General features: G+C 35.8%; 1 protein-coding gene across 1 annotated transcript in view; it reads right to left on the bottom strand.

The window, feature by feature from the left end:
- The window catches only part of LOC106471279 (dynein light chain 1, axonemal-like), a 70,862-nt gene that overhangs the window by 5,012 nt on the left and 51,005 nt on the right, over positions 1–14,845 (bottom strand). The window contains exons 3-5 of the mRNA XM_022399888.1: positions 10,452–10,507; positions 2,386–2,444; positions 881–970 (exon numbers count right to left, since the gene is read on the bottom strand). Coding sequence (XP_022255596.1) covers positions 881–970; positions 2,386–2,444; positions 10,452–10,507 — 205 coding nt within the window. The remainder of the gene's footprint in view (positions 1–880; positions 971–2,385; positions 2,445–10,451; positions 10,508–14,845) is intronic.

Here is a 14,845-nt window from a genome sequence, read left to right as displayed (position 1 = left end):
ACTAGAAATAGGTTACGCTGGTATATAAAAGAGGGGAAAACGTGACGCGGGAGATTGTTGTAATGTGTGTATAGATAGTGAGTAATTGAACTGCAGTAACAGGGTATTGTTGAAGTTAACGTTCGTTCGTTACAGTGTTGTTTTAGCGCGAGCATTGAGATTAAGTGTATCGCAGAGTTATATTCGGAAAGAATAAACCAGTTTTATTAAATAAAGACTTGTGTCGTTAAAGTTTCGTTGGAACAAAGTTACGGAAAGTTAATTAACAAACGGAGACGTAACAATACATTAAAGAGACTTGGGAAAAGCTGTAGGAAATTTCCTTGTATATATATATCTTGTTGACCAAATATGGCTAGCTATCAATTTTTTTTATCTCTCTGGAAAAATTACCTGAATTTTGCTGCAATTTAATTAAGAATGATTCAAACCAAGTGGAGCTAATTAAATTAATTATTATACTATACCAACATAATGAAGTAACAGAATTATACAAAGAATTTCATTCTCAGTTTTGAACATGCTAAGAAAATAACTAACCCTGAATTGATTCAAAATTTTATATGATTAATCTAATATAAATTAAAAAGTAAATTCTAAGTTAATTACAATGATGATTCTAAATCAAAATTTTTATTTATTTGTTACAAGATGGATATAATAAACTTTCTTAGACAATCACCAATACCAAACTATGTGAACAAATCTTTAAAATTGGCTATTTTTGAGCTTGTACACATTATTCTGGGAAACTCAATACAAAAAGATACAATTCTTAATTTAAAAACAAAACAAAATGTCATATAAACATAAATGGCATGCCACACTATACTTAATAGTTTAAGGACAGATAAAAAATACACGATATTAAATTCAATACCTGCAGTTTTTTTAAGGCATTTACTCCTTTTAGCTTTTCAATTAAATTATATGAGATCCATAACTCTTCCAAGCTGTCTCCTATTGCTTCCTGTAAAAGATGAACTATTTAAGTTATATTCATGAAACATTTTAAATATATTAAATTAGTATAATTCCTTTCTTGAGTAAACACTTACAATATAATATATACCTAAGGGTCGTGAAAGAGGTTAAGGATTGGATATATGAGCCACTCACTATTAGCTTTTCTAAGTCCTCGAATAGTGGGCCAGTGCCAAAAGATTGGAATCTAACTAATGTTTCTCCTCTTTTCATGGGAGGTGATAAAAACTGTCCCAGTAAAAATTTTGGCAGGGAAGGAGTCATCTTCAGCTAAGACAGCTTTATTTTTCTAGCAGGATGGTTGGCCTCTGGAAAGCGTTGCTTTTAGATGTGGTGGATGCAGTTAATTTAACGAAATTTAACAGAAAGCTTGATAACTATTTGAATGATAATGGAGCTGATAATGGAGTTTTTTGTTTTCTTTTAAGGATTTAGTTTAGTTTAGTAGATAGGATTGCCTAGATGGACCAAAAAGTTCCTTGATATTCCTTAATGTTACGTTACACTTTGTAACAGCATCCTACCTTTTTTTTCATAAGTTCAAACTGACTTTAATTACTGGGTCCTCAAAGCTTGATTTCCGTCAATAGGATATTGTAACTGAACTATAGAATTTTACATTTTTTTGAAATTAAATTGAATTTCAAAACAAAACAGGTACTTACCTCTGAAATTTGGAAAGCCTTTCATTATTGAGCTGGTCTCATGTTGTCAACAACCATGTCACTAAAGCTCTGAAGGTCCTTGACACAATGAAGAGCATGCATTAACTTATCCAGAGTTCTCCGCTACAAGAGGATGTATATAAGCTATACTTTCTTGCCATAACCCAGATTTTGTAGTTAAGGTTATGATGGAAAACCACGTATCTCCTGATATTGTAGGGAGGTGGGTGAGAATATATTTCAGAGGTAAGTACCTGTTTGAAATTCATATCAATTCTAAAAATGTAAAATCCAAAACAGCAAGATTCACTTCTGAAATATAAAAAGCCAGAATACCCATACTGAAATGGTGGAAGAAGTCTCAAATGCTAGACACTAGCATGCACATGGATATGGGAAACATATCTGTCAAGACATCATCAACCATCAGACATTCACCACTTCTAGAGACATCACCCTCTCATGGAGTATTAGCACAGAGGGTAGAATGTTTGTCTAGGACAATTGCAGAGGAATATGTAACATAAGAGTGTTGACTGATTGTATCCATTCAAACATAGAGTCTCATAGTAGCAAACAGAAAGAAAGTTTGCTTTTATTACTTGAATGATTCCACAACTTGTGACAACTCTATAATTGTTAAAAGGATTTTTGAGCAGTACAGTGATATGTGTGTTACCTTGCACATACGTGGCATTATAATTGGGAACTTAGCAGGTAACAGAGAGTAACTTACCTGATAGGGATTCCATCTGACTTGAAGAACCACAACCACAGGTAAATGAAATTCTGGAGCTGGAGAGACAGAAATTTGTATCAATAAAATTTACTTTTAAGGTGTTCAGAAACATTGCAGTAAAGAAAACAGATCAACTGCACAAGCTAATTTGTTAATGAAGCTTGAGCAAGATCCTAGGAGCTTGATTCATTATGGGGTATACAAAACCTTTTCCCAGGCCAATGAAAGATTCAATACACATGCTAGATAATAACAATCAGCCCTGAAATAACATAAAAACATTCTTCCAAATGGAACTCCAAATCAGTTGGAGCAGGTAATACGATAGTTGATAAATAGTTGTTAATTTCAATCACGGCACAAAATTTAGGTAGAAAAACTTGATCAGGGTATAAATATAGGGACTCCAAAAAAATAAAGTACATGAAACATCAAAAAAGAGATTACAACAAATGCAACCCAAGTTCCATATGTGACAATACATAAGAACATGGGGTTGTTGAAAACAAAGGGCTCAGAAAAGGTTTTTTTTAACAATGGGGTTAAAACTGATTGATAGCTTCTGTGGCATCTAAAAATAGAAGATGGAGCAAAAATGAAAGAATTTTATAAGTTACAATTATGAAACACATCCATAAGAAAAAAAACAATTGCATGAACTCTGGATGGTGGCTTAACAAAATTAATAGTTAACCAGGGAAGAGTGTCAGCAAAAAATGGGCTAAAAATTGAGCCGCCTGGAAGAAGAATCTGGCTTCTCAGACAAAGAATTGAACAACAGTCAGATGTCAAGCTATAGACATCAAATGTCATTGTGAAGAACAGAATGTTTGAGGATGCCACAGATTTTTGCATGGTGTTAATAAGACCAGAGTTGCAAAGTACAAGACTGGTGACCAGAAAAGTGAAAACTTGGTTCTAATGAGAGTTACATAGGTGTTCATCAGAGTATTCCCACAGTGTGAATAAAACCACTGAAACACCAGAGAATAGAGAGATGAAAGGATCTAGTATAGTTGAGACAGCTGATCTTCCCACAGTGTCAAAGTTCCAAGGATAAGATAAACCAACAACCAAATAGGGTGATTGTGGGCCTAGCAGACAAAGTCAAAAGGCAGAAAGTAGGTGTCCTAAAACCAACAGAAATTTGATGTAAGAGACAGCAACAGAGTTGTCTGAATGGATTGTAACAAATGACTAGACAGAACATGGAAAGCTCAATAAGCAACCAACATTTTATGGATGTTGATATGAAGAGACTGCTCCTCCAAAGACCAGACCCTGAAAAAGTCAGTTTCATTTGTTACAGATTTCACGCAAGGCTACACAAGGGCTATCTGCACTAGCCATCCCTAATTTAACAGTGTAAGACTAGAGAGAAGGCAGCTAGTCATCACCACCCATCGAGCTCCCTAACCACCTGGACATGCCGGGCCTGTAAAAGTCAGAGCTTCAGATGTTCGGAAATGCCCTTATCCAGAAAAACAGGCATCTATGGACATATGTAAGTCTTGGCAAGGTGGGGGGAAGAGGAATGCTTAGGGTCATGTGGGACTAAATGAACCACCACAACTGTGAATGGTGAAAAGATGGAGGGAGAAGCCCAAGAAAAGACAGTGAATCTTTGGAAATACTTCAGTGATCAACCAGAGTCCAGTGAAGAGGATGCATGTGGGCAGGTCACAGAGAAAAAATTTCACAAAAAGTTCTGTCTTATTTGGGGACTGATACTTCTCTTAAATCCCGAAGAGGAGACATGAAAGTTTTGGTAACCATAAGTTCCATATCTTGAATAACCTATAATAACAGAAGGTATAGTACTGTTTGTTCTTCATTTTAGTGAAAAGCTATATAATGGGCCATCTGTTTTCTGTTACATTTTAAGTTCGTAAATTGAATGCTAACTCACCCAAGAAACTATTTAATTAAATTAGATACTGCATTGGGACAAGGCGAACTTGAAATGCTTGACCAGCCAACCTCAGTGAGATGATTCACAAAAAAGAAGAAAGGTCACAACCAAAGATGCATCTTTGAAAGGGGAAGAAGAAGAAAGACGTCTATGTTGTAAAGGAGATTTATACACAAGAAATGCATCATCCATGTGAATTCTATTAGGACCCAATCAAAACATATGAAGCCATAGCTAACTTGAATAAAAGGGCCTGGAATGAAAAAAAATTGAAATTCATGGATTAATCAAAGTAAGCAGAAGGTTGTCAACAAATGGAAATGTGAATAAATTCTTCTGTAATATTGACCCTGCTCATCTACATCCACTTCATACTGAGACAATCATCAAAAATCTTCAACAAACTGAAAGATGACATGACACTGGTTCAAAGACAACAGAATAATGATAGGTTTCCAATCTCCCATTGTTAAGACAAGAAGACAGAAGTAATAGTAGAACCCTAGACTGGGGTCAAAAATGTGGTCTCCAAATTCATAACCTGGAAAGAAGAAAAAGTATTCTCTAGGTGCTGAGGACACAAAGGAACTGAGGGATGGAAAGAGGTGTTGAGTGTGAAAAGACAAAGAAAGCACCTGTGTGACCCAAATATCTTCTCTAAAATGATTCCATAGGTGTGTAAAATGTGAGAGCAGAACTCCCACCAGATCAAGCCAGGGAATGGTTTCAGAAACAAGACATCTTCATAATTCATAACACTCAACCCTCTGAGATGAGGGTCATGGTTTATGAGAATGAGAAACCTGTACAGACTCCTTGGACTTGGCAAAAAGGAAAAACAAAGTCAGCAGAGAGTGCTTCTGAAATATGCCTCAGCTTGAGTTTCTAATGAATAAGGAACTTTCCAAAAATACCTTGTCATGAAGACAAGGTGCCACAAAGAATGATACAAGATAAAACTCAAGAGAAGTAGCCCCAGGGAGTAAGCCATCTTGACCAAGTCAATCCCAGAAAAGAAGTCAAATTAACTGGTGCACAGGAGAAAATCAAGATTAATGTAGAGAACAAGTAGATGTAATTTTTACCCCAGTGAAGGAGTCAGGGTTGTAATGTAGAGCCTCTGAAAGAAGGTGAAATGTGGACAAATAGCAAATAAGCTGAGCAACAGCAACATGAAGATGAGCAGATTGAAAGAAAAACAAAGATTGAAGAGGAAGAGATCTCCAAGATAGAAGAAGAGATTCAGGGGAATGAAGCTCAAAGAAAGAAAAAGAATCATGATAAAATGCCATAGAATAAGATTCTCAAGGTCTGGGAGGACCAGGCACCTGGAGATCAGTACAAAGTTGTGACATAAAGATACTGACGTGTACACAAATATCAGGAAAGAGGAAAAGAGAAGAGAGTCAGAAGAAGGAGCCTGATGCAGCAAGGTAGTATAATATTCATCAAAAACACCTGTAAAAATAAAAAAATGTCACACACCTGTGGAACAATTCAACAAGGATGAACATGGAATTACAGGTTCTTCATCAGGAAGGGAAGAAACAAAACAAAAGGAGCTGGTGGGAACAGAAGATGAAAATCATAAAAAGACAAAGTAAGCTGAGTTGAAGCAACAGAAACAGGAAGTGAAGATTCCTTGCTCCAAGATTAAAATGGAACCAACAACCTGGTGCACAATGACAGTAACACCACTGACCATCAGGGTACCTCCATTTGCCATTAAATGCTGTAACAGATGTTTCCTGTTGTGGAGTGAAAGGACCTCATAAGGTGTCAGGAATATTGATACATGATTTCATAGTCGAGCTGATCCATAAAGCCATTTAATGTTTTTTATAAGTTGGTCTTGTAAATACTTAGTTCATAGCCCTCAGTCAGTCATAATGATGAAACTGGAGATTAATTAATGTGTCAGGTTTTATAAGGCCAGATTCTTTACGATAAGTGTCTGCTATGAACTTACCAAAGAATATTTTCACTGGAAGTTCAGAGAAGTCAAACATGACACTGGAGAAACTATATGGCACTTCTAAGGCAATACTTCATAAGATGGACTGACATGGCCAAGTGTGAACATAGTTTTGAAGGACTGGCAGATCTACTAATATGTAAACAGTTCATAACCACATAGTCCACTTACATGTGGAGAGAGCACTGAAAGACATGGATGAGATGACCAAGCTGGCACTATAGTATATGGAAGTCCATATAAGTAGCAAGTTCAAGAATAACCAGTCAAAGTCGAAACCAGGGGTGACTGACCAGAAGCAGGATGCCACCAAAGGTTATCATAAAATGGGGCACATTGCAAGTGAGTGTAAGTCTGTCATCAACAATCAACAGCAGGAATATCAACATAAAGCAGCTGGAACTACCTACAACAATGGTTTAGGCAACAAACAAGAAAGGACAGACTATCACCATGGGTGCTGTTGCCAGAAGAAACAGAATGAAGACAACTGTCAGATTCACCATGATTAAACAGTGCATGATTAATAGCAAATGGGTCAATAGTGCCAGTGATGATTGGAGTATATGACACACACTGGGAGGTGCCAACAAACCCCAACATGCTAGTAGGCAAAGGCTATGTCGGAGATAAAACAGTGAAAGTCCTGTAAAACAGATGATGGGCAAGGTACATCTGTGTGTGCTTATTGATGGGACAGTAAGAACATTTCCCACAGCAAGAATAAAGGTGGACACTCCATACTATGTGGGAGACTTTGAGGCCATGTGTATGAAGACATCCATCTATGATTTGATGATTGGCAATATACTAAACAGTAGAAGTTTGGAGAAACAAGACCAAAAGAAGAATAATGAGGCATCTGCAAGAGCTCAAGAAAAGGAAAGCAAGCAAGATATTAAGCCCCTCCAAGTCTTGAAAGGTGATATTTCAAATGTAGGTCTATGGGAACTGAAGGAAGCACAGAAAAAAGACACTTCATTGCAAAAACTTTGGGACAGTGCCCAAAAGAACGTCAAGCAGAAGACAAAAGGGATTTAAGGAATAGAAAACTGGAAGCACTGTACCAGATCTATCAAGGCATTTCTACTGGAGACATTAAGCAGATCATAGTACTAGCAGAATACCACATTCAATAGATGAAGTTGGCTCATGAGTTGGTTGTGGGAGGATACCTGAAGCAAAGAAGATAACAGACAGAATCACCAACAACTTCCATTGGCTGGGAGTCAACAGAGATGTGACAAGATTCTGCAAAAGGACAGCACCAAGGGTACAACTGGGTGAGACGCCCCTCATAGAAGAGCCATTTAGCAGAGTAGCTGTGACTTGATCAGATCACTAGCACCTGTACCTGACAAGAGCAACCAGTACGTGCTGACAGTAGTTGATTATGTGTTACCCAGAAGCCATAGCACTGCCAAAGATAGAGACAGAGAGAGTAGCAGAAGCCCCTGGAAGTGTTTTGGAGAGTAGGCTTTCCCAGTTTACCTTTGTGAGAATGTCAACAGAGCTTTAAGGAACATGCCGAAGAAGATGTGCTGGGAAAGACCACATGACTACAGGCAGCATTATTTGTTTACTGAGAAGTACCAGAAGCAAGTACAAGATTTTCACCCTTTGAGTTACTGTATGGACGAATAGTACGAGATTCGATGCAACTATTGAAAGAGCTATGGACAGTAGAAGAAGAGTCAGAAGTGAGGAACACAGACCAGTACATATTAGACTTCAGAAACCAACTGGAGAAAGTTTCTATGCAGCTCAAGGCAGTCAGAAGCACTTCTATGACAAGAAGGCCAAGGATCGACATATCAAGGTCAGACCAAAGGTCTTGGGTTTGCTACTCACAGACAACAATAAACTTACCCTGCCCTGTAGTAGAAAGGTTTGATTTTATTTTGAATTTCACACAAAGCTACATGCTGGCTATGTGCACTAGTTGTCTCAAATTTAGCAGTGAAAGACTAGCGATAAGGCAGCTAGTCATTACCACCCACTGCCAACTCTTGAGCTACTCTTTTACCAACGAATAGTGGGATTAACTGTCACAATAAAATGCCCCCATGGTTGAAAAGGTGGGTATGTTTGGTGGGACGAGGATTCGAACCTGCAACCTTCAGATTGCGAGTCAAGCACCATAATCACCTGACCATGCAGGGCCATAGTAGAAAGGACCTTTTGAAGTGCAGGAAGTGGTCAACAGAATGGACTGGAAGATGAAAGTGGTCAGAAAGACCAAGATCTACCACACCAATCTGTTGAAGAGGTATTTCGAGAGGAAAGAAGAGCTAAAGGGTGCAGCTACTGAGGCATAGATGGACAGTGCAGGTGTAGCTGTCACGGTGTAGAACCAGAAGATGGTGACTCTGTCATAGAAGAGGAAGATCTATTAAATCTAAGACTATTGGATGGAAATGAGAAGTACAAAGACATCACCATCAGTGAAGAACAGACTGGCAAGCAGAAAGAGCTGGAAGCTGATCCTCGTGACAAAGTTTGACTGCAAACCTATGAGCACCCCAGAGGCTATCATGATGAAACAAAGATGGGGCCAAGTTATCCATCATACAAGATGTTATAGCTCTGATGACCAAGCAGCAAATTAGATCCTTCCTGGAGCTAGCAGATTACTATAGAAAGTTCATCCCAAACTATGTTGAAGTTGCTGCACCACTGATATACCTGACCAAGAAAGGCCAATGCAACAAGGTGAAGTGGGAACAACCACAGCAGATGGCATTCCAGAAGTTGCAAATGTTAATGCAGACTGTGTGTGTGTAGATTTTGTGCATGAATTGAAAACAGTCTTTGTATATAGTATAAAAAATATTGTAAATACTTTTCTTAAAGTTTGTCCCTGAAGAAGAAAAGTCCACCTTTCGAAAGTGCTTGGGCTATTGGGTTTATTCATTTTTTGAAGTGGTGTTAGTTAGATATACAGGGCTATTTTAATTTAAGTATAGTTCAAGTGTTAAATTTAGTTATTTTTAGCAGGGAATCATATGTTGTGTAGTTCAATTGTCGAAAATTGGGGGTTGTTGTATTATTTCATCATGTTACTAGAACCTTCTAAGTTTCTCTCAAGTATTATTACATCATAATATCTCATAGTGTGTGGAAAGTTCTAAGCCTCAGTCAGGCTATTTATAAATACACGAACAAAATGTACTTCAAGTTAGGTGTTTGTGAGTTAAGCCATCAAGACTTATAGTGACGATTTTTAAACTGAAATTATCACAGATTGTATTGCAATAATAGAGTAAAGAAATAATTCATCTTGTCAAATTGTGTTCAAAAGTAATTGAACTAGCCTGTGTGGACTTTGACAAAAAAAAAGAGATAAGTATTTAAAGCTCTAGATTCAACTGCGATAACCAACAGTTATACTGGTGATTTTAAAGTGAAGTTATCACACATTGCATTGTAATAACAGAGCATGAAAAATAATTTGTCTTGTCAAAGTGTGTTCTAAAGTAACCGAACCAGCCTGTGTGGACTTTGACAAAAAAAAGAAACAATTATTTAAAGCCAACAGTGTAACAATATTTGTATGTATGTTTGATTTGTTTTAATATATATATATATATTATTTTTAAACAAGTGGGTTGTATGCTGTTTGTTTATTGTTGAAATTTATCACCAACAAGTCACAGACACCTACTGTAAAGAATCTAGCCCATACATAACAAAACGTAACAACATTTATACATTACCTTTGTCTTTTGTCAACATTGCAATTCCAAAAAGGGAAAATTAAAATGAATTTATTATAACTCCATATTGCAGTTACATGTAACTGACCTCGAACACAAATAATTAAAACACTGAATATGTATAAAGCACAGCTGTTGCTAAGAGATATCAATGGATTACAAAGTCAACAACAACTTTACATGTGTGAAGCTCTATTGAGCTTTTCCATAGTATGTGTCATTCAGTTCCATTCTACATACAACTTTCACATCCCAAATCCTGGCTTAATGATGTTCATATTACCATTAATCTTTTAATATTTCTTAATAGCACTGGTGTTTTTGGAATATTATAGGGTTATCTACAGAATTAAATTTGATTCTTTTAATATCATCATTACATGTACATTTTTTATAACAACAATCTAAGAACTATATTAGAACAAATGCATAAATTGCTGGGAACATGCTCTAAACTTACCAAACCTGCTAGTGATTTTATCCAATTTCTTCCCAAAGATAAAATTCTTAAGTTTTCTAAAGGATGAAAAATCCAAAAATAATTATTGATAACTTACATTTCAGATCAGTTTATCACAGTAAAGTTTTCAATATTTAAGCCATTATCATTTAAAACAGTCATGTATCAGCAGTCAGTACAAATTAAAATCATAAGAGCTGTAAACTTTGATTTTATTTATGTGATGATTAAACTTTCCATTTTATTGTACTCTTATGATAAACTTATTTATATATACATTAACTAACTGACCACAAACACAAAGAATCAAAACACTTCTACAAGACACAGTTGTTGTAACAAAAGCCAATAAAAACTTTAGATCTGAAGCTGCACTCATAGCTGTTCTTGGGTATATGTACAAAGTATATTATGAAGCCAAGTTGCTATTTTTTTAGCGGTTTTGTGACATAGCAAATTCTATGTTTATTTTATGATTTTATTTATTGTTCATTTACTATTCTTGTTATTGTTTATTTAAACTGTGAATTTTTTTGTTATATTAAAGCACTAACTCACCTTCTAGATAGAGCACATTGAATTTCAGTGTTTGTATTATGAAACCAACACAAACTTCTCCTAGCAGTGACATACAGATGTTGTGAAAGATTACTAAATTAGTTAGTCACATAAGATGTAACCTCATGGTCTAACCGCTTAATAAAAACCCTTCCTTGATCTTTAAATGAGATATAGTTAGAATGAATTATTGCTAATTGTTGCTCTTTATTGTTACTGATCTTAAGTAGTGGTTTAATTTTGGTATACTGTTTTTTTTTTGGAAATAGGTTTTTATTCTTCTGGTTCTTCTTCCTAATTCCTTTATTTATTGAAATTAATAACACTGATATTTATGTTGTATTGTTTATTAATGTTTGTATCGAGTCCTGGTCAGGCACAGATTTATTAACTGTTTTTGTGTGTAATTTATTAAATTTATATTCCAATTGTTGGAAAGTTTTATTTTGGATTTCTGTTGATTTTACAGTTTAATAAGTTGTTTTTTTGTTTGAACTTGGTTGTAGCAGTGTTTTGTATTAGTTCGTTACAGTTTCATGTTAAGTAATCCTCAAAATAAATAAAGTATATGCAAGATATTTGATTGCTGCAGAGGCTAAATAACCAAAATGTATAAACTGCAGAAAGGTTTTTCTATATGTACAAATTTATGTTTAATTTCAGGAGAGTTAATCAGTGTCGACACCAACCACTTAGGTAACTTTCTTGCACCATTTATTACCAGTTAAAAAATGTATTTCATACAATCTCACAACAATAACTTCTACATTTTTATAGAGGTAAGGTCTTGAAAAATAGCAAATAAACATCTAGTTAACCCTCAATCTAATTAAATAATCAACAAAAACTTGGAACTTGTACAAATCCACATATGCAAGTGATGAATAAACCAATTTTAGTGTTTCTTACAAAACTGAAGACCAAAATAGTTTTCAAAGCACACAAAAATATGTGGTATGTGAGGTGTAGTTGCTTTATGCATAATGAGATGACTCCATCGTAATTGTACTGGTTTCAAGAACTGTTAGCATGGTAGGAGTAAACCATGTCACTTCCTATAAAGATGGCTGAACCAATGAACAGGTTTTCTTTTAAGCCAAAGACTGCTTTAATGGATCTTCAGCTATAAGTACTGGAATTACATAACTCTTGTTACAATAGGTTAAATCAAACAGTGAAGATATCCTTTATGCCAACTCAGGAAGCATTTGGCGGATTAAATGGCTGTTCCCCTGTTTCTTAAATACTACTAGGTGAGTTTAACTCTTGTTACAGTAAGTTAAATCAAACAGTGAAGATATCTTTTATGCCAACTCAAAAAGCATTTGGCGGATTAAATGGCTGTTCCCCTGTTTCTCAAATACTACTATGTGAGTTTCTCTCCTGTTCAAAGTGAGCATTACTGAATGCTTATTTAGTGTCACAGCAGAAGTGTATTTGGGGATTTTTTGTCATATTTTCAAGTGTTTGGTCCATTACACAGCCATTTCTCCATCTCAAAAATGGTCTTGCAGAAAGAATTGACTTGGTAAACATGTGCCACATGAAACTCTGCTTTGGTAATTTCATCAACTGTTGGTGCAGCAAGAAAGAGCTATATTATGTCATGTCCACAAAACATATATTCCTCTGATTCAAACATATTTTGTGATTACTAAGTTGTTGGTTCACCAGGAAGACTAATACTGCATGTTGAAAAACATGTATCTTTCTGTTTCAGTTGGGACTTTTGTGAGTTCTACATCTATTTGTCCAAAATAGCTAATTGCACTGTGTAAGGTTAAGATACCATTTACTTTGTTTTATCAAGTTTTAGGTTCTTGGAACACACATTTCTCTAGCTCAAACATGGCATTGGCAATTTCTACAACTGTTCAGACAACAAAAAAAGCAATTTTGAATTAGAAAGATTGTTTTCTTTTCATTGCTCTATGAAGCAGTTGTTGTTCATGCTAAAACACAGAGATGTAGATTTTATAGCTGTTGATGCAACAGAACAAATCATACTATAGAAAGATGTCCATTGCATTACAGTAGAAAATATTTTGCCCTTAAAAAAGGTTTCCTCAGACTCAAACACAGCCTTTGTGTGTTTTACATTTTTTGTGAGGAAGGGTAAACCATGATGTAAGAAGTGAAGAAGTACTTTGCATCACTACAAACAAATATTGCTTCAGAACATATATGGGTATGGTACGTGGGTTTCATTGCTGTGTATTATGTTCAGATGTCATTGTCTTCACCTTGGCACGTATTTGATCTACAGAGTGGAAGTTCCTCCAAATCAAACACTATTTTTCTAGGTTTTTCATCTATACATATAGTAGGAGGGAGATTACTAATTGTTGTGAACATATTCTTTACATCACCTACATTAGCTTTTGTTTCTTTAACAATAAAACTAACATGAAAAATTCATAGCATGAGTGAATGATTTGTCACATTAGAAGAAGGAAGTCATATATTGAAATTACGTGTAAAAAGGCATTTCATAGTTTATTCAATTGGAACTCATATTTTTACACGGTTGAATAATAGATACTTCATTTATTCAAAAACAAACCACAGGAAAACCATCTAGCAGTGGTCAGAATGGACTCAAGAACAATGGACAGCATATGTCATGGAGTGAGTAGCAATACTTCTGTGTACACAGGTCCTGTTTCATGTTCACTATGAACAAAGTCTAGTGTGTTGGTGCAATATAATGGCCAGAGCATTGACACATAAGACAAACTATTTGTTGATCAGAAAGCAAGCAGCATTGGCTTGGACAGTGCTGATAATGGTCTGCAATTACAAGCAGTCAGCTATCCAGCTTCCCACTGAAATGGTAATCAAAATAAGAAACCCAACTAAGGTTACTGAGAAGGTTAAGGTCGCATCCATCATGCCTGAAAGCCAGTACTCAGCTGCTTGGCACATCTGAGATCACAGGATGAGGACATTGCAGGTGATATGGACTCAACACAATTCAGTGACATGTTGTCTAAATAAGCTGATGTATTAGTTGAACAGAAATCACTTGCCACATCATAAATAGAGGTGATGCATATTCCATTAAACAACAATTATACAGGCTTCCATGGAACATTTTGGATGTAGCCAGTGCTTAGATACAGTGGATGTTAAAGTAAATAATCATACAGCTTTCAAAGAGTGTGTTCATTGCTAGTAGTGATTGTCAGAAAGCAGGAGGGTATGCCTAGATTCTATTTTATTTCAGGTGGATGAATTCCATGATGCATATCAATACTATCCAGTTCCTGTTGCCACATGTATGTCTGGACATATTTGAAGGTCCCCAATGTTTCAACACTTTAGAACTGGCTTACAGGTATTGGTACCATTGGCTCAGTCAGTGCTGGTAATGATCTACATTTATCGGTGGTCAACTATCCAGTTACAAAAGTGACGTCTATATGAGTGCTGGGTCATGCCATTTGGCCTATGTAATGCTCCCACCACTTTTAGGAGGGAAATGGAGTTTAAGATCAAGGAACTGCAATGTGAGAGATGCCTGGTATATGTGGATGATTTTTTGGTGCTTTAGCTGCACATGTTGTGAACCTATCCATTGTACTACAGCAGATAAGAATGGCAGGACCAAAGTTCAAACCAAAAAAGTGTGTGCTACATATACAGATAGAATTTTTGTTACATATTGCAAAGAGACAATAACTTGACAGACCCTGCAAATATCTCTGTGGTTCAGATTGTCCTCAATTCATGACAAGGCAAGAAATACAAAGCTTCCAGGGCTTTGCTTCATATTACCAATATTACATATTACCAAAAGTGTGTGCTACATACACAGGTAGAATTTTTATCACATA

This window comes from Limulus polyphemus, unplaced genomic scaffold (genome assembly GCF_000517525.1).
Source record: "Limulus polyphemus unplaced genomic scaffold, Limulus_polyphemus-2.1.2 Scaffold4513, whole genome shotgun sequence".
Taxonomy (NCBI): Eukaryota; Metazoa; Arthropoda; class Merostomata; order Xiphosura; family Limulidae; genus Limulus; species Limulus polyphemus.
The sequence above is the reverse complement of the archived record's forward strand: the minus strand, read 5'-3'. Positions and strand labels throughout refer to the sequence as shown.